The sequence below is a fragment of the Euprymna scolopes genome, chromosome 19 (assembly GCF_053919585.1).
Source record: "Euprymna scolopes isolate OS-2025 chromosome 19, ASM5391958v1, whole genome shotgun sequence".
In the NCBI taxonomy this organism is placed as follows: Eukaryota; Metazoa; Mollusca; class Cephalopoda; order Sepiida; family Sepiolidae; genus Euprymna; species Euprymna scolopes.
In genome coordinates, this window is record NC_136500.1 from 127,315,188 (window position 1) to 127,336,305 (window position 21,118).

Sequence of the window (21,118 nt, forward strand, 5' to 3'; positions counted from 1 at the left end):
CAGTTTCTCAAATATTTTTTTTTCTGGTCGTTTGATATTTTCTTAAAATCTTTTTTGTTGTCGTTCGATGTTTTCTCCAATTTTTATTTTTCAGTCGATAGATATTTTCTTGAAGTTTTCTTCAAATCTTTTAGACGTTGTTTTACAACTTTTCCGCTTTGCCCTGGCGTAATTTCTCTAGATGCTTTAGAAATTCCACCAAACAGATTTTGGAGTCTTTCATAATTTTTCTCATTTTAATTCTTGAACGCCATCTTAGATTTGTCAGTTCGCATTAAATTCTTCTGTCGTCAGTCTTTTAATGGTTGGCAATAAATTCGAACCTTTCTATCGTCGCTCTGTTGCTAGTTCGTAATAAATTCGAATTCTCATCGTCAATCTATTATTAAATAGTGGGACAAGAACAAGACGTATTTAAAAATAATAGGTGTTAGTTACAAGCCCATATTACTAAAATACGCACTCTCCTGCGTTCTCTGCGTACCTTCTTTTATATCACCGGGTTACTGGATGCCATATTGTACGGTACACGCCACAACAGTGTATGTGTGTTAGTTACCGTGTTTGTGTTAGCGCGTATATAGCTCTAAGTAGGAGTTCGATTCTGTTTGTCTGATAGTCGCTAGTGTGTAAGAATGTGTGCCCGAGATGGAAGAGGCTGGGATGTTATCATTAAGTTCTTTTCGACTATCCTCCCTGGCCCCTACAGGGACAAGAAATTGTTGAGCATGCATTATTGGGGTCTTTCGGTACTGCGGTCAGCTCGTGAATTCTGGAGAAAACCGATTTTGTTGTAAAGGTCTTATAAGAGTTTTTTTTTTTTTTTTTTTTTTTACACAGTGATCACCACTTATCAAGGCCCGGAAGCCACTCAGGGATAAGAGTTATTGCAAGTACAGTACGTTAGTGTGGAGATTTGATAAAGTGTTTACTTAAAGGGACGGTTCATTAGGAATTTGTAAACGTTGGACTTGAACACATCCAAGTTGTAGTCCGGTGGGAAGCAGGCAGTCGGAACAGAGTTCCACAGGCGTGCAGTTCTAAAAAAGAAGCTTTGTTCATGGAATCCGCATTTTGATTTAGGCACGGATATAAAGTGGGGGAAATTTTTCACAGTGGATTCAGCTAGACGGGTGTTTTTCGTGAAAGATTGGCGAGGGGGGGGGACCAGAGATTGGAGTTCAGACGAGCACCTGCCATGGAAATAACGATAAAACAAGGATAGGCTCGCAACGTCTCTTCTGTGGGAGAGAGGTTGCAGGGTAGAGAAAAGGGCATCCCCCACTAAACCACGAAGTCTATTTTGTACTCTGTCAAGGCAGGATAGGCTGTTTTTAGCAGCTCCTGCCCAGATATGGCAACAGTATTCCATCCTTGGACGTACTTGGCTTTTATATAGATAGAGATTTGCATCAGTAGTGAGATATCTTCTGGAGCGGTAGAAGGATCCCACCATCTTTCCAGCGACCTTAGCAACAGACTTGATGTACGTGTTCCATTTCAGATCAGGAGTAAAGGTCAAACCCAGAAGCTTGTCAAAACACGGGGCCTCACCCAGACGAGAGCCATCCATTTCAATTGATGCAAGCTGGGGATCAGAGCGTTGATGATGTAAAGATAGGAGTTTGGTTTTAGATGCATTAAAGGTAACCAGCCACGTCTTCCCCACTGAACCACTCGCTCGAGATCAGAGGAGAGAGAATCAGGGAGAACTTTCTCATTTACAGCCTTTGATGTGTTGCCGTAGATGGTCGTGTCATCAGCATAGATGTCAACGAATGATTTAAGTATGTGTTTAGGGAGATCATTGATGTAGATCAGGAAGAGAGTTGGGCCCAGGATTGACCCCTGAGGGACTCCAGCATTTATATTGCAGGCCTCCGATTTTTGTCCATCTACCACTACTATTATGAGCCTATCGGAGAGAAATGATTTAATGATTGAGAAAACATTTCCAGTTATACCGTAGCTGGAAATCTTGTGAAGTAGACCCTTATGCCATACCTTGTCGAAGGCCTTTGATATGTCAAGACCAATTGCCCTAGAAAGGAAGCCTTTGTCAAGAGATTCACTAATCCTGTGAGATATAACCGTCACCACATCTGCGGTAGATCTTGCAGAGCGGAAACCATATTGTGTGTCACTAAGAAGGTTATTCCTGCTGAGGTGGGTGACTATTTCTCTATTTAATATAGATTCCAGCAACTTACTCATAACACACAGGAGACTTATTGGTGTGTACTGAGAGGGAGATGACTTATCACCTGAATTCTTAAATACAGGGCATACTGATGAGGTTTTTCAGGGAGTCGGAAAGCACTTCTCCTTAAGACAACGCTTAAACAGTTTCGGAAGTATGGGAGCAAGTTCTGGTTGAAGCTTTTTTAACACTATAACTTGGATGCCATCAGGGCCAGTTGCTTTACTGAAATCAAGATTCTTGATTAGCTTGGCGACCTCATGCACGGATATTTGTATGTTACCTAGCTTGTTCTGTGTTATAGGAGGAAATATGGGGAGCTGATGGCCTTCGTCGCATAGGGTAGAATTAGCTGCAAAGTTCTTGGCAAATAGTTTGGCCTTGTCTGACGCTGACGTGATGACCTCTGGTCCATTGATAATGGTTGGGATAGAACGCACACTTCTGTTCAGGATCCTATTTGTTATTTGCCAAAACTGGTGGGAACCAAGCCGCTGATCAGCTACCTTGGATTTATCAGACTGGGCATATAGCTCTCTTGCATTTTTTATTACTCTTTTACAGTGGTTGCTGGCAGTCCTGAAAGCAGCTTTAGTCTCAGTGCATCTATTATGTTGGTAGCTATGGAAAAAGTGATTTCTGTGCGCGATAGCAGCAGCACATTCTGGGGAGAACCATGGCTGGCTGTTAGGTTTTTGTTGGAATGTTTTAGATAGTATGAATTGGTCTATGCCTACAATTAACCATTCGGTCAGATCTGATACTATAGAGGACACTTCCTTTTTAAACATGGAGTGCAGAGGTAAATCAGATATGAATGTACGGAAGCTATCCCAGTCAGCCATAGAGTATCGGTATACAGTACGGTGGAGGGGTACGTCTGGGGGCGTCTTACATTTCGTTTTTATCTTAACTGATACGACGGAGTAGTCGGAGGATCCTAGAGGAGGATGAACGGAACATGAACATAGCTCAGGGGAATTTGAGAGAAAAAGGTCTAGGAGGCTTGCATATTGACCGGGTGTATCGGGCACACGGGTGGGTTCGCGAACAATCTGAGTGAGGTCATAAGCAATGTCAAAATCATGACAAAACCTCCCCTCATCGTCTGTCTTATTTGAATGGGTCAGCCATTCCACGTTATGGACGTTGAAGTCACCACAGATGTGGATGTTAGCCGAGGGATGTGCAGACAGTATGTGGTCTATTTTCTCAGATATGCTCTTAAAGATAGTAACTCCGCTGTTATGGGGCCGATAGAGGGCAAATATAAATGCAGTGGTGTTAGCAAGTGCAACCCTGAAGCACATATAAGGTAAATTAAGATCTTCTCTAGAGATATCCCTGCCACACGGAAAGCCATCTTTAATGTAGGCACATATTCCATGCCCATGGCGATCTTGGGGGTCAGATTTAGCTGTTAAATTAGAGTATCCGTTAATTATGAACTCATCTAGAGAAGTGGTCGGCCCTATTCCAGTTTCATTTAGAAATAATGTGTTCGGTTTCGTCTCCTGTAATTGGGTTTCAACTTCTCGAAGGTTGGAACGTAGACCCCTGATATTGGAGAAGGAGACCTGGTAGTAGGGGTCTACGTAGGAAGATGGGGTTCTAGGTTTAATCGAGTTTTTATTCTGGAAATATTTCATGTTGAGGTTGTGGGATTTTTGGATTAGGTCGGCATACTTGGTTAGAGCAGTACAGAGAGGGAAAGTAAGAGAGAAAAAGATAGGAATTCTCTAATTCTAATTCTAGTTTCTAATTTCGCAATAGCTTACTATATATATATAGACTTACTATATATATATATATATATATATATATATATATATATATATATATATATATATATATATATATATATATGGCGATTAAGCTACACTGAATATTCGGCATTTCATCCACTCTCGGACTCGTGTAGTTTAATCGCCATATATATTTTATAAATTACTAACTAGCTCTACCTACGTATTGAGCACTTTTGAAGTAAATACTTAAAGTTTACGCATAAAGCTATACTTTCGTATATGATTTTTTTGTGAGTAAATTAAGTAGTTATATATATATATATATATATATATATATATATTGATTTGAAACGATTTTCATTGGTTGAAAATATTTTGAGTTAGCACGTTCCTGTGAAGACTTTCTTGCTTTAGGAGATAATGAAGAAATCGAATCCAAACGGAGCGGAAAAAGAAAGAGGGTAGGTTATTCGATCATTTGCGTTTTAGCGTTCGTCGGAATTGTTTCTTAGTCTTATTAGATATCGATTTTTTTTTAATCAACGAGTAAAAACAAATTCTTTACTTGATCAATATATGCTACAGTTTGTAAAAAGTACGAATTTTATGTTTTTCGATATCAAAGTTCTCGCAGTTGCTTGTATATCGTGATTACGTGACAATTTATCATCGTTCGCCCGCGCGGAAGTCCCCAAATGACTGTATATATCATGTGTGGGTTGGGTATGTTTAGATGTGGGACAACAAGTCGAACTGATCCAATGTTTATTATTCCACCGCCCTCAGTGCGTTCAAAACGTTTTTAAAAGCGATTGGGCGAATTCATAAATATCTTACGGCGTGCATTGTGCGAACCTTTGTTGACATAAAACAACAAAAGATAGTTGCAACATACGTCCTTTCAATTTGAACGTTAACAGATGAAAATACTGTTTCAAATTTAAGCGTGACTGACCAACGATTACTTAATTCCAAATTTAAGCGTAACAGACCAACGATTATTTAATTCCAAACTAAAGCGTGACAGACCAACGATTATTTAATTTCAAACTTAAGCGCGACATATTAACGATTATTTAATTCCAAACTAAAGCGTGACAGACCAACGATTATTTAATTCCAAACTTAAGGGCGACATACTAACGATTATTTAGTTCCAGACGTAAGCTTGGCAGACCAACGATTGTTTAATTTCAAACTTAAGCGTGCTATTTAATACCAAACTTAAGCGTGGCAGACCACCGATTATTTATTTTCAAACAAGCGTGACAGACCAGCGATTATTTGGTGCTAATGCACTTACTGATCCGCGCTATTTTTTAAATCGCATTTCCAAGTTTAATTAAAGTTTTATATGGTTTTTTTTATTCAATTGTAAGGTTAAAGTACAGAATAGGTACAAAACACCCTCCTCTCCCCATGTTAAGAATGGCTTTTTAAATAATAACGTTATTATTTCAGCACGGATCAATAAATGCATGAGTACCGATCATTTAATACCAAACTTAAGTGTGGCAGACTAACGATTATTTAATTTCGAACAAGCTTGATAGACCAAGGATTGTTTAATACCAAACTTAAGCTTGGCAGACCAACGATTATTTAATTCCAAACTTTAGCGTGGCGGATCGATATAAATGTTACTTCAAAGTAAAATTGACAAATTAAAGAAAATGTTATTTCAAAATTAAGCGTGACAGACCGATATAAATAATTTAAAACTTCACGGCACAATTTATTGTTTGTATTATTTCAACCCGAAATATATATAAAAAAAAAACGTGTCAACCAACGGGCAAAACGTTTTTAAGAGGTGAGAAGACGCACCTAATAACAGAGAGAGAGAGAGAGAGAGAGAGAGAGAGAGAGAGAGAGAGAGAGAGAGAGAGAGAGAGAGAGAGAGAGAGAGTAAGGGATGGAGAGGTCAGACTTCCGACAATTCCCTTCACAGTCATAAATTTGCGTTGGGCGCTTTTGTCCACGCACTTTTGTTTGATTGAAAAGAAATGGTTTGTTCTCTATTCATTGCGTCAACTCTTTACCTGAGGATGGACACCATCTTTTTCGGCTTCTCTTACGCTTTCAAAGGAACTTTTCAACAGAAACTGAGGTGATCATTATTTTGCCGTCGTTAACTGAGAGAAAAAAAAAAAACAACAAAAAACACACACAAAAAAACAAAAACAGAAACTCGAGATCTCAATAATTAAACTAATTTAAAATCAAGGAATAAAAAGAAAAGCATTTCATTCATTTATGATTATTGTAACCCCCCCCCCAAACAAACAAACAAACAAACAAAACAGCAAAATAAAATAAAATAAAACAATACAAAAACAAACCAAAGATGAAAGGAAAATTGTTGTTAACTTGGATTATCTTTCTCAATGTGAGTATGTTTCTTTCTTTTTTTTGCTTTTTATGCCATTTTGCCTTTTCTATTTATTGCAAGAAAATATTTACATTTTTTTTTTTTTAGAAAAAATGATTGATTGGTTGATTGGTTGGTTTTGGTTTTACGTCATATCAACCCTTTTCGGGTTATTTAATGCCGAATCCAAAGATTTAAGAAAATTTTTTTTAATAGAATATATTTGTTGTTTTCAAGTCGGTTTCTATTTAACCCATAGTTGGGACCCTAACAGGTACTACCACTCCGGGTCAGAGTGGACCTGGGAGCAATGGTAATTAAAGGGTGGCTCCACACTCCCCAAAACCCACAAGCTGGGGCCTCACCACTGGATATAGTTTAAGGTCATATCCAGGACCCCCATTGAGGGACTTTTACCCTCTGCAGGGGGGCAGTCGGCGTATTCTAATGCCCCACCGACAAAGCCAAAAAAAATGATTGAATTTGTCAGTAAAATTACCAAAGCTTATCCTATATCTCTGCAAAGCCACCATTTGCCACATCTGGACTGGTGCATCATCAACTCCGTCTTAGACAGGACCCAAAAAAGATTCACCAACCTAATAGGTCCCGCACTATCAACTAAGCTCCAGCCCCTGTCCCATCGCTGCAATGTTCCTGGTCTCCTTACATAGTAGACATGGTCCCAAATAGTAGCCCCTTACGCCCAAGTGGTAACATGCCTTGTTAAGGGTGAATAAAAAACGAAACAGAAAAAAATTGAACCTGCATCTCATAAACTGGAATCAAATTGCGCCAAGATATTCCCTTTCGCCCCTCCCCTCTACCATTTGTAGAAAGAGTAAAAAAATTGACCTTGGGTTTTATTTGTAGCAGTCTCATATTCTTCCTTACTCTTCACGTTTCATGAGCGATGTTCCTGTCAAAGGGGAAAGAATTGCAGTATCTTTTTTTTTGGGGGGGGTGCTGTTTTTAACAGATGGTATGTGAAGATTTTCAATCCTCTCTATCCATTGTCATTCGGCTGTCAATCTGCCATCTACCTCATTAGCCTCCTTTTCTGAGTGATTGCTTTTCGTCTTGACAAGTGGTTGATTATTAGACACAGTGCCATAAGTTGCAGGGATACTACATAGGGAGTTGAGCAGCAAGATGTCTATTCACATTACACTTGAACTTCTGCATGTCAGTACAGTTGGCAAAGCAGGAACCCGGAAAGGAGTTCCAAAGTCTAGCAGTTCTGGGAAAGAAACGATTAGAATAGAATGCGTTCTTACATCTAGGGATCTCTATTGTGAAGGGGTGGGATTTTGCTGACTGTCGAGTTTGTCGGAGGTGTTTACGTCGAGGAGGGTATTTCGTCGGAGCATCTACCATTAAAATACTTGTAGAACAGGCAGAGGGATGCAGCATTTCGTCGATGGGACAGAGGCCGAAGCTTAGATGACAGTTCAGGACCTATCAGGTAGGCGACTCTCTTTTGAATCCTGTCCAGGAGCGAGAGACTAGATGTAGCTGAATATTTTTGTGAATCTTTGACACCCCTAACAGAAAACTGCGAATAAAATATTAAAAAAAAACTCGTAAGTTTTCTTTTTAAAGTGGGGTTTTTATTTTCTGTATGGATTATACTTCCAAAATAAACTATTAAAGTTGTTTAAGAAATAATAGAAATATTATTTTTTATTAATAAAAAAACAAAAAAAAAAACAGTGTTTACAAAGTGTCGGTGCGCGTTCAACCAGCCATTTTTTTTACGTAATAAATCAATTAAATTTTACTAGTGAATTTGTTTTTCAATTTTTAAACTTTAAAAGTCTATCAAAGTTTTTCTATTGGTTAAATTTTTACGATATTTTCGGGGTCAATATGAAATTTTATGCTCTTTCCAATAAACCGAATATAATATTTAAGCCAAACGTTTTTTTTTGTTCACCTCCCCATTTCGAAATGTCTGTTAAAAAGTAAATAATTGATTTACGTACCAAAGTTTTGTATATCACAAATTGAAGATAAAAGATCAATAAATTAAATATTCTAATTTAAAACAAAAAAAGTGTTGTTTTTTTTTTAAAATTTACCTGCAAAGTCCAAAGTGTAAAACCTTTTTTTTTTTTAAACCACGTTGATTTTTTGTTTAATGAACGCTCATGTTATGCTTATATCGTCAAGTAAATACCGGACGCTGACGGCAATTGTTTCTATTTAATTCAATGTTTTCTTTTTTAGATATTAAAAAAAATTCACTCGATAAAGTAGAAATAAGATATAATAATCAAAAACTCGTGTATTGCATTAAGAGAATTTTAAGAAAATCGGTCGACTGGATTTTTTGTTTAACAGAAAAAACTTATAAGTGAATGCGTGCTTTTTTTTCACCTATGGAGGCCCCAAAATACTAATTTTGTTTAACAGCACGCAATAAAAAGAGATATTAATTCTGGCGTTTATAAATCACCGTAAGATAATCACGAAAAAAAATCAGATTTCTCTACCTTTATTTGAACAGTCAATAAATTTGAGTTCGCGTTTTTTTTTTTTAATCCTTGTTTCAAAAAGTATTTTATTTAAAAAGGACATGGAATATAAGTATAAATATGGATAAATTCTTAACAATGAACAATGGAAGTACACCTTAAATAGAATTTTATATAGGTAAGTGATTTTTTGGAATTTATATTTTTTATAATCGAACTAAGTAAAATTTCTTTGATTTTCTTTAAATCTTTTTTAAAGAAAACCTATTAAAAAACAAATATTTCATAATTTGCTATTAAACTTGTTATTTTTTAAAATTTGGTCTTTGCCCCTTTAATTGAAAAAAAATTAAGGTTTGAATTACATTTTTCAAGTAGTTATGAGCTGTGAAAGATAGTAAGTTGATTTATTCATCTACCACTACTCTTATTTATTCAAGTTCATATACGGCATTTTTAATGACCGATTCTGATACACCTAGAGACTAGTAGCAGATGCACCAGCCCAAATATGACAACAATACTCCATACGTGGGCGAATGGTGGCCTTGTAGAGGTACAGGATACATCCAGATGTAATTAACTTTCTAGTACGAATTAAAAACATATGTTGGTACTTTTCTACTTTCATTTGTGAAAAATTCGAATTGGAACAATGAGGAGACAATTCAAAAAGTTGTTAAAAACTGACTGGTAAAAGCAAGATAAACACTGAATTTATACAAAAGGAAACATTAATTATCTGAACATTTATTGAATTAAAATAAAAAAAATGATTTAGTTCTTATAAAATTAGAATTTCAGAATAAATTACAATGGGCATTTTTTAAAAATATTTTTTTTTTCAACGAATAGTTTCTCTATCTAAGAAATTCTTTGAAAAACTTGAAGAACTTTTTGAATTGTCTTCTCTTGGACCGAGTCTCATTTGAAAATGAAAGCAAAAAAAAAAAAAAAAATTGTCTTCCCCCCCCTCCCAACTTAAAATGCACACATGCCGATGTTTTTCAAAAAAATCAATATGATGCTTTATAAAATGTCAAAATTTTAATCCCATAAATAATTTCGAGTTTCTCTTTCTTTTAGTAACGAAATAAACATTGTATGAATTGATATAAAAAAAGCCGTTTCATCCTTTTTTAAATTTGTGAAGTTTAATTGCATTATTTCTGCTAATGTTTGCTCATCACATTATTTGAATAAATTGTTTAAACTATATATATACTAGTATACTATATATATACTAATGTACTATATATATACTAATGTACTATATATATACTAGTATACTATATATATACTAGTATACTATATATACTAGTATACTATATATACTAGTATACTATATATGCTAGTATACTCTATATATACTAGTATACTATATATACTAGTATACTATATATACTAGTATAGTATACTATATATACTAGTATACTATATATATACTAGTATACTATATATATACTAGTATACTATATATACTAGTATAGTGTATATATACTAGTATACTATATATATATACTAGTATACTATATATACTAGTATACTATATATACTAGTATACTTTATATATACTAGTATGCTATATATATACTAGTATACTATATATACTAGTATACTTTATATATACTAGTATGCTATATATATACTAGTATACAATATATACTAGTATAGTATACTATATATACTCGTATACTATATATATATATATATTTATACTAGTATACTATATATATACTAGTATACTATATATACTAGTATACTATATATATACTAGTATACTATATATACTAGTATACTATATATACTAGTATACTTTATATATACTAGTATACTTTATATATATACTAGTATACTATCTCCTTATCCTCATACGGATATAAGCGTACGTGGCGAGGTCTCTTATATTAGTCATCCACATACAGTACTGTTTCGCTGTTTCACAGCTCATCAGTGCAGCTAGACAGACAACTACCTAAAGCCAGGATTGAAATTCGACCACCTGTATGACATCTATCGGCGGCTGCTGTATGAGTCATGAGTTTAACGATGGTTTGACATCGTCCGAAATACCTAAGCTCGAGATTTCATGTGAATGGATAGTCTGGTGAAAGGTAAAGTATCCAATGACGGTAAAATCCAAAAATGTAAATCCAAGAAAGTTAATTAAATTTCCATTCGCACAAGTAAAATCCCAGGAAATCGCGTAATTGGAAGATGGTCCAAAATAATCTAAAAGGCTGAAATCCGTGGAATAATTCACAAATATGTACAAGGAAAGGGGGGGGGATTCCAATAATATTAATATAATTTAATATATATATATATATATATATATATATATATATATTCATAAGCTTTCATTTCGGTTTCGATTCAAGTTGATGAACCCAAGTCATATAGATATATTTTTTATTTATGAAATCGCAACTTTCTAATATATAAAAATCGATAGAACATTAACTTAAGGAGTTCTATTTGAAATTCTGTATAGATTGCTGAGTTCAACAAGATTACACCTGAAGAAGGTCGGAGATTACATCGACCGAAACGTTCCGAAAATGACACTCAAGATGAGAACAGTAATCCAAAGAATACAAATAATACGAGGATGGACTTATGTTTATTTAAAAATTGATACGCGTTGCCCAGAGTGGAGGATTCTGTCAATAAGCCCAAAATACAACGAGCGAGGAAAACCTTTTCAAATCTAGATTGACATCCAAAGTTTGATCAGATAAAATATATCAACTCAAATCAAATTTATTGACAAAAAAAAAAATACCGAAGTGCAACAAGCCATGTAAAAGGACAGTTAGAAGATGTGGACGTTTATATATCGTTTGAAGGCTTTGTTCAAGGTGACTTTAATACTCGATATGATACTCTCTGCCACCATATCTAGTAGGCTGTTCCACAAAGCAGGATTACAGCTATTATCTTCTTGTTCATCCAGCATGCATGATCCCTCATAAGGGCACAGTGAACGAGGCATAAAAAATGAATGAGTTCAACATTTGCCCCTCCCCTCTTCCCCATTTAGCCCCCAAAGTCCACAGGAGACGTCAAATCCTGTTGAAAATGAACAAACGGTACAGTTTTAGGCCTTAACATATGTAGATTTGAGTTCTGCACCATGCAAAAAAAAAAAAAGAAATGACTAAGTCCATAATTTACCCCCCTCCCCCATTATCTTCTTCTTCATCTTCATCCAGATAAGAGTACTGCAAGTGCTCTGGACTCCAGAGTGGGCAACAATAGGCAACATCTCATGTATGTTTTCCATATAGTCTAATCCAAAAGATTGACTGCATTGCATGCAGTCATATTGCTTCCTATGCTCTTGAACCAGGTCTTCATCGGCCGACCACACCTGCCTCAACCCCAACATTCTCCAGTGGCTTGAATATCACGACACACTATGCAAAAGATGACGCATTTTACATAGCCGAATCCTCTGAAATGTCAAGCACGTAAGACATGTGCCCCCACCAATATAAAAGCAAAAAAGCATTTCACAGATAATGTTACATGTTTAAATATTATGTCAGTAATTAGAGATTATGTTAACTCGTACGAATTTCAGCTAGAGTTATATGTAAGGATAAACGGAAATAGACCCAGTGCAGCTGGCGTGATTGAAGCAGAGGGTCATGGGTTATCTCCCTACGTAAAGCACGCTAGAAATGCAGATGTCGGATGATATGACATAGAGATTACATCACATGTTTGGGGGATAGAACAGAGAGGTGAAAGAAGCAACATGCGTCTGAAAATGTAAAAAGAATATAAACGTATGTCATCTCGATGCCTGTCGTCTAGTCTTTCAATCTTTAAGTTAAGAAAAAAAAAAAACAAAAAAACAAAAACAAGTTAATAAGTAATCATATTTAGATTTGTCTCTGTTCGGATCAACAACTTTTCTCTAAATAAAACCTTTAAAATCCAAGAAGTCTCCATTGTGTTTCCATACGTGAGTAGATTCGTCTTAGGTTAAACAGAAGAGCACAATCACGACAGGATCACGACCTAGTGCAGGTGGCCTGATTGAAGCAGGGAGTCAAGGGTCATTTCCCTCTGTAAAGCATCATAGTAATGCAAATGTTGGATGACATGACATAGAAATTACGTCACATGTTTGGGGGACAGAACAGACAAGTGAAAGAAGTCTGAAAAGTATCCAAGCAAAACATCTACTTTCAACACGTCTACAACGGGACAAAAGTTACGGAGCTGCCGGAAAAGTGACAATAAAAAGAATTAACACTGACTGCATATGTAGTAAAAAAAAAACTGTTTTGTCGATAGTTTCTTCATAGCCCAATGGCGATAACACACATGTGCACCCTACGTAAAAGACTACATGCTTTCTTTTTGTTAACATGAAAGGGATAATGAGATAGATAGATTGGTAGCTGAATGATGATGAATATTATGAGAGGATTGAAAATCTTGACAGCCCACCTACTCTAAACAACAGTCGACCATGAAAACGGCAGTTCTTTCCCCTTTGTCAGAAACGTCGTTCATAGAAGACTAAAGGACAAAGGTAAACCCAATGTCCACTTTTTACTCTTTTTTACTCTCCATCACTTTGGATGGGCGTTGGCTTTCATGAGGCTCATCCACCTGTTGTTTTTAATGCTGCTGGATGTACCCCCACCCCCTCACCATCCAAGCTAAAGTGTGAGCGGGAGCGCAAGTTTACGTAATTGCAAGGAATTAATAACGGAGCAAATCATTTATAATTGACATATTAAGATTCGTTTGGAATTTTTTAATACAGAATTAACTAAAGTTGGCAGAATGTAAAGTGATTTAAGCTAACTCACATTGGCAGACTGATACTCGTCAAATCATAGAAGCCTGGTTAGATAGTTGGCCATTTGACTTACAACGAAGCATTCGGATGAGCAAGATAGAAAGATTGAAAACATTAACATATTAAGAGAGTTTGTAGCGTAAAACTCGGACGACTAAACGTTTTAAGGACAACTCTAAAAATTGCACCGAACTTTCAATTCGCAACTTAAAAAGTTGCACCAAATCTCAATTCGCAACTTTAAAAGTTGCACCAAATCTTAATTCGTCGAACCAACTCTTAATTCATCACATTAACTAAAAAAAGTCATAAATGAAAGATGTTTTTTTTTTTTTCATTTTTTTCCCTTTGGTTTTCGTTCAAAGAGAAAATTAAATGTTGTGACAATAAGAACTTGATCTTAACTATTTTTCCTGCTAAGGAAGAAAGGTGAACTTTTTGAGATAGACAGATAGATATATAGATAGGGAGGGAGGGAGGGAGGGAGGGAGAGAGAGAGAGAGAGAGAGAGAGAGAGAGAGAGAGAGAGAGAGAGAGAGGTCTGTAATTTTTTCGTTCGACCGCAAGATTTACATTGTGTTGATCTTTAAAAAAGACTACGTTGAAATTTGTAAATTATTTTTTTACCCATTCAAAGCCATATTCACCCCCCCCCCCCATTTTAACATAGAAGAATGAGAAACCATAGAAAACTTCAAACCAATCAATTGTGGAAATATCAAATAGATTTGTAGAAAAAAAAAACGAGGAAAGAAAGGCTAAATTGGTTAAATACAACATCGACCAACAACAGAAAATGGGGGAAAAAGTTCATAAACTGCCGAGTGAATAATAACAACAAACAAGAGACGCAGACTTATTATTACACAAAAATTAGCAAAAAATAAACCAAGTCACGGAAAATAACATATCAGTCTCACAAAGCATTTCATTTATTCCCTGGATGAAGACAAGACTTTCGCCTCGTATTTTAGACTAGCAGAATGAAAAAACAAAAGCAGATATTGAACATATGTTTTATTCTTAGGGGAGAGGAATCTTTCATCTCAAGTTTTAGCGTTACAAACAAACATTTGTCTTTTATATATATAGATAATAGCAGGGCTACCCGGCGTTGCTCGGGACCGTATAAACAATGAAAAAACAAAAGCAGATATTGAACATATGTTTTATTCTTAGGGGAGAGGAATCTTTCATCTCAAGTTTTAGCGTTACAAACAAACATTTGTCTTTTATATATATAGATAATAGCAGGGCTACCCGGCGTTGCTCGGGACCGTATAAACAATGAAAAAACAAAAGCAGATATTGAACATATGTTTGATTCTTAGGGGAGAGGAATCTTTCATCTCTATGTATTATTTGTTTTATCTACCCTAGGACTGATATTGTTCATGTTTTATCCCTAGCATAGGTAATTTACAGCATGTATATGAAATTGTTTTACCTTAGGGAGAAGAGAACAGGTAATATACAACATAATGTGTCTATATTACATCCCTGGCAACGCCTAGAAACCAGCTAGAACATGTATTTCAGTCAATCTTTATTATATCCTGGGCTATGCCGGGAAACCAGCTAATCTCTTTTTAGTGACTTGACCACCAAAATACCTCCCTAAGTGTGTCCTTTCTTTTGAACTTATTAGATATAGGTATCTAGAAATGTGTGTGAAATTTGTTGAATGCATTGTTCACTATGATTTTCTTATTGTTCTACACAATATCAACTGTAGCGAAATAACACAGTAAACTTAGTGTAGTGTTAGAATAAAGAGCAAAGGAAAAAATTAGAATCATATTTTGTAATTGCAAATCTAAATTTGCTAGCATGTACCAGTATTTGCCAGGTTGTGGAAATTTGGAACTTATAACATATGTAGTGGCCTTTTCCTAGATACCTATTGCTAAAAATTATACTTTCATTTTGTTAGAAAAATCTCTCTTCAGATGCCCTGCATCATTCAAAATAAAAACAAATATTTTTATAATTGTTTCAGTATATTGCTACACAATGTGAAAGTTTTTAACGTTTGTAAAAAAAATCATGAATGTGCTTATATTGCAAAAAAGAAAATATCAGTGCACAGTATTGAAAGTGTTTGAGATTCAAAAGTCTGTAACATTTCTACTAACTTCATAAGATGTCATGTGAGAAACTGAATTGAATATCAAGACATTATCTGAAGCGTTTTTATTTTGGTGTAACATATGTGTTTACAGTGAACCTTAACTTTTAATAAACAGATTGGTATGCAATGACATAGGCTAAGAATCTTTAAAATATATATAAATTGGAAAAATGTGTGAACAAATGAAAAAAAAATGATCCGCTCCACTTGATGACATCAAGCACAGTAATATTTTAGTGAAGAAAATATGAAATTGATGTTCAGTGATTAGTTTGGATGAATGAGAAAATGTAATTGTTTGATGCATAAAAATAACTCAGTTGCTGTATTTGATATTAAGCAGCAAAATATAGTGATTTGAATATTTGGGAAAACATCAAACCAGATTATGTAAAAAGAAAAAAAAAAGATGAAATTAGAAAATATATATTTTATGTTTATGAGTTCTGCCAATCAAAATTTTGTGGCAGAAATTGGGTGATTACCATGCAATTTTATTTTGGTAAAATTCTTAAATTATTAGAATGTTTATTATAATTTCTAATTAGTGACTTGTTATAATCAAAATCCGCCCTAAAGAGTGTCCTTTCTTTTATTAGGTATCAGAGTAGGTATCAAGATTTCTACTTCTATACAAATGTGATATTTCAGATCTGTACATAAAAAATTTGTTGAATATATAGGTTGAGAATTGTTCTGTGTCGCTCTCTCTCACACACACACACGCATTCTCACTTTTATAGATATAATAGATAGATTACTCTAGATATATTTCCATATGTCTGAATACCCTATATACAAATTTTCAAATCTGTAGATAAAAAAATTTGTTGAGTATATAGGTTGAAAATTGTTCTCTCTCTCTCTCTCACACACACATTCTCAATTTTAGAGATATAATAGATAGATTATGCTAGGTATATTTCCATATGTCTGAATACCCTATATACAAATTTTCTAATCTGTAGATCAAATATTTGTTGAATATATAGGTTGAAAATTGTTCTTACTCTCTCTCTCTCTCTCTGGCTACCTCACACACACATTCTAACTTTTATAGATATAATAGATAGATTATGCTAGATATATTTCCATATGTGTGAATACCCTATATACAAATTTTCTAATTTGTAGATAAAAAATTTGTAGAGTGCATAGGTTGAGAATTGTTCTCTCTATCTCTCACACACACATTCTAACTTTTAAAGATATAATAGATTATGCTAGATATATTTCGATATTTCTGAATACCCTATATATAAAAATTTGTTGAATGTATAGGTTGAGAACTGTTCTCTCTCTCTCTCTCTCTCTCTCGCTCACACACACACACATTCTCACTTTTATAGATATAATAGAAAGATTATCCTAGATATATTTCTATTTGTATGAATACTCTATATACAAATTTTAAAATCTGTAGATAAAGAATTTGTTGAGTATATGGGTTGAGAATTGTTCTCTCTCTCTCTCTCTCTCACACACACACACACACATTCTCACTTTTATAGATATAATAGATTATGCTAGATATATTTCCATATGTCTGAATACCCTATATACAAATTTTCAAATCTGTAGATAAAAAATTTGTTGAGTATATAGGTTGAGAATTGTTCTCTCTCTCTCTATCACACACATTCTCACTTTTATAGATATAATAGACAGATTATGCCAGATATATTGAAATATGTCTGAATGCCCAATATACAAATTTTGAAATCTGTAGATAAAAAATTTGTTGTATACATAGGTTGACAATTGTCCTCTCTCTCACACACACACACATTCTCACTTTTATACATATAATAGATAGATTATGCTAGATATATTTCTATATGTCTGAACACCCTATATACAAATGTTCAAATCTGTGGATAAAAAATTTGTTGAATGTATAGGTTGAGAATTTTTATCTCTCTCTTTTTCTCTCTCTCTCTCTCGCTATCTCACACACACGCATTCTCACTTTTATAGATAAAATAGATAGATTATGCTAGATATATTTCCATATGCCTGAATACCCTATATACAAAGTTTCAAATCTGTAGATAAAAAATTTGTTGAATATATAGGTTTAGAATTGTTCTCTCTCTCTCTCTCACACACACATTCTAACTTTTGTAGTTATAATAGATAGATTATGCTAGATATATTTCCATATGTCTGAATACCCTATATACAAATTTTCTAAACTGTAGGTAAAAAATTTGTTGAGTATGTAGGTTAAGAATTGTTCTCTCTCTCTCTCACACACACACACACACACACAAGTTCTCACTTTTATAGATATAATAGATAGATTATGCTAGATATATTTCTATATGTCTGCCTACCCTATATACAAATTTCCAAATCTGTGCCCAAAAATGTGTGGAATATATAGGTTGAGAATTGTTCTCTCTCTCTCTCTCTCTCACACATATTCTCACTTTTATAGGTTATATAGGTTGAGAATTTTTTGCTCTTTCCATCACTCACATTCACACTTTTATAGATATAATACATAGATTATGCCAGATATATTTACATATGTCTGAATACCCAATATACACATTTTCAAATCTGTAGATAAAAAATTAGTTGAATATATAGGTTGAGAATTGTTCTCTCTCTCTCTCTTTCTCTCTCTCTCACACACACATTCTCACTTTTATAGATATAATAGATAGATTATGCTAGATATATTTCCATACGTCTGAATACCCTATATCCAAATTTTCTAATATGTAGATAAAAAATTTGTTGAATATATAGGGTGAGAATTTTCCTTCCTCTCTTTCTCTCTCTCTCTTTCTCACACACACACAAGCTGAAAATTGTTCTCTCTCTCTCTCTGACTCTCTCTCTCTCTCTCACACACACACACATGGTCATTTTATAGATATAATAGATAGGTTATGCTAGATATATTTCTATATGTCTGAATACCCTATATACAAATTTTTAAATCTGTAGATAAAAAATTTGTTGAGTATATAGGTTGAGAATTGTTCTTTCTCTCTCTCTCACACACACATTCTCACTTTTATAGATATAATAGATTATGCTAGATATATTTCCAAATGTCTGAATACCCTATATACAAATTTTCAAATCTGTAAAGATAGAATTTGTTGAATATATAGGTTGAGAATTGTTCTCTCTCTCTCTCTCGCAACCTTACACACACAACCACACGCAAACATTCTGACTTTTATAGATATAATAGATCGATTATGCTAGATATATTTCCATATGTCTGAATACCCAATATACAAATTTTCAAATCTGTAGGTAAAAAATTTGTTGAATATATAGGTTGAGAATTGTTCTCTCTCTCTCACACACTCACATTCTCACTTTTATAGATATAATGTATAGATTATGCTAGATATATTTCTATATGTCTGAATACCCTATATACAAAGTTTAAAATCCGTAGATAAAAATACGTTGAGTATATAGGTTGAGAATTGTTCTCTCTCTCTCTTACGCACACACACACACACACACACACATTTTCACTTTTATAGATATAATAGATAGATTATGCTAGATATATTTCCATATGTCTGAATACCCTATATACAAATTTTCAAATCTGTAGATAAAAAATGTATTGAATATATAGGTTGAGAATTGTTGTCTCTCTCTCTCTCTCTCTCTCTCTCTCTCTGGCTACCTCACACACACACACATTTTCACTTTTATAGATATAATAGATAGATTATGCTAGATATATTTCCATATGTCTGAATACCCTATATACAAACTTTCAAATCTGTAGATAAAAAATTTGTTGAGTATATAGGTTGAGAATTGTTCTCTCTCTCTCACACGAAACTGTGCGCTCGGCTTCTTCCCCCCCTTCCCACCCCAAATGCTTGGGAAACTGTGCACTGTTTTTGTTGGTTTTCAAGCTGCCTCTTCCCCCCCCCACACACACACACAGTTTAACAGTAGTAGGAGGTCAAGAGAAAGAGGGTGAGAGAGAGAGAGAAGAGTAAGTTGGTGAGAGAGAGAGAAAAGAGAAAGAGGGTGTTGGTTTTATATTTTTATTATCGTCTAATATTTTGAAAGCTGAATTTCTAATAAAATGTGCATCTATAGGAGATAATGCCTGGGAATGTGTTCCCCCCCCCCCACAGTTTAACAGTGGTGTGACGTCAAGAGAAAGAGGGTGAGAGAGAGGGAAGAGTAAGTGGGTGAGAGAGAGAAAAAAAAGAAAGACGGTGTTGGTTTTGTGAAAAAAGTTGTTATTTACAATTGTTCGCATTCTTGGCCTTTTGGTCAAGATCAAAGTGTAGTATCTGTTCTTCAGATGCTGCACTTCTATTTCTTGTTCTCTTTCGGTGGAGGAGAAATCCTCCACGACTGAGACAATTTTTATTTTTGTACCTTTTCTCCACGTTAAAAAACGACCCTGGTGTCTAACTCTGTCCCGTGGGGAGGCATAGTAAATAGGTACAATTGTTCGCCATTAGTGGATGTTGACGTCACGTCACGTGACATGACTAAGCGTTTTTTTTTTTTTAGTATGAATAACATTTTTTGTTATAATTATAAAGTCTACACTTAATTTTATAGAAAATGATGTATATATAATAGAAAAAAAAATTACTGGTTTTGTTGGATTCAAGTGGATCCCCCCCCCTCCAGTTTAAGAGATAGCAGGTCACGTGGTAATATACAAAATGGCTAGCGTAAATATAAAGATCGATTTTTTTATCGACGAATATTTTGAAAGCTGAATTTTTTTTTATTCCTGTACATTTTTTCCTGATATTTTTCGTTAAAACTCTTGTATAAATACTATTTTTAACCAGTTAAATACGTTGGAGACATTGTCATGGAGTTTAATAATCTCTAGAACAAAGCAGAAGAGAAATTACAAAAGTATCGGTAAAACAAAGTGTTTGTTTACATTTGTTCGCCATTACTGGATGTTGACGTCACGTCACGTGACATGACTAAGCGTTTTTGGATTATGTAATATTAACATTAAAATGACAGGTTTTTTGGGGGGCCCCCCTAGGAGAGAAATGATCAGTTCACCCCCTTTTAATGGTCCGTTTGGTGTGGAATTTCGATATTTGTCATGCGGGTGATCAAGGTTCAATATGATACATAATTTGTCAACTTTGGTTGTGTCTGTCAAAAGTTTGAGCTGACGTCACGTCACGTGACACGTATTGAATAACGTTAAAATGACAGGTTTTTTGGGGGCCCCCCTCGAAGATAACTGATCAGTTGACCAACTTCTAGTGGTCCGTTTGACGTGAAATTTCGATATTTGTCATCCGGGTGAGGGGGCTTCGATATGATACCAAATTTGTCAAGTTTGGTTCCGTCTTTCAAAAGTTTTAGCGTTACAAACAAACATACAT

The 21,118-nt window shown here is 34.5% G+C and overlaps 1 protein-coding gene and 1 pseudogene across 1 annotated transcript in view; both read left to right on the plus strand.

Annotated features, from left to right (window-relative positions):
• Positions 1 to 5,877: 5,877 nt before the first annotated feature.
• The window catches only part of LOC145240182 (uncharacterized), a 61,589-nt gene continuing 46,348 nt past the window's right edge, over positions 5,878 to 21,118 (plus strand). Inside the window, exon 1 of the mRNA XM_080103768.1 lies at positions 5,878 to 6,337. Within this exon, the coding sequence (XP_079959894.1) occupies positions 6,296 to 6,337 (42 nt within the window). The 5' untranslated portion in view covers positions 5,878 to 6,295. The remainder of the gene's footprint in view (positions 6,338 to 21,118) is intronic.
• On the plus strand, positions 20,001 to 20,134 carry LOC145240545 (U2 spliceosomal RNA; annotated as a pseudogene).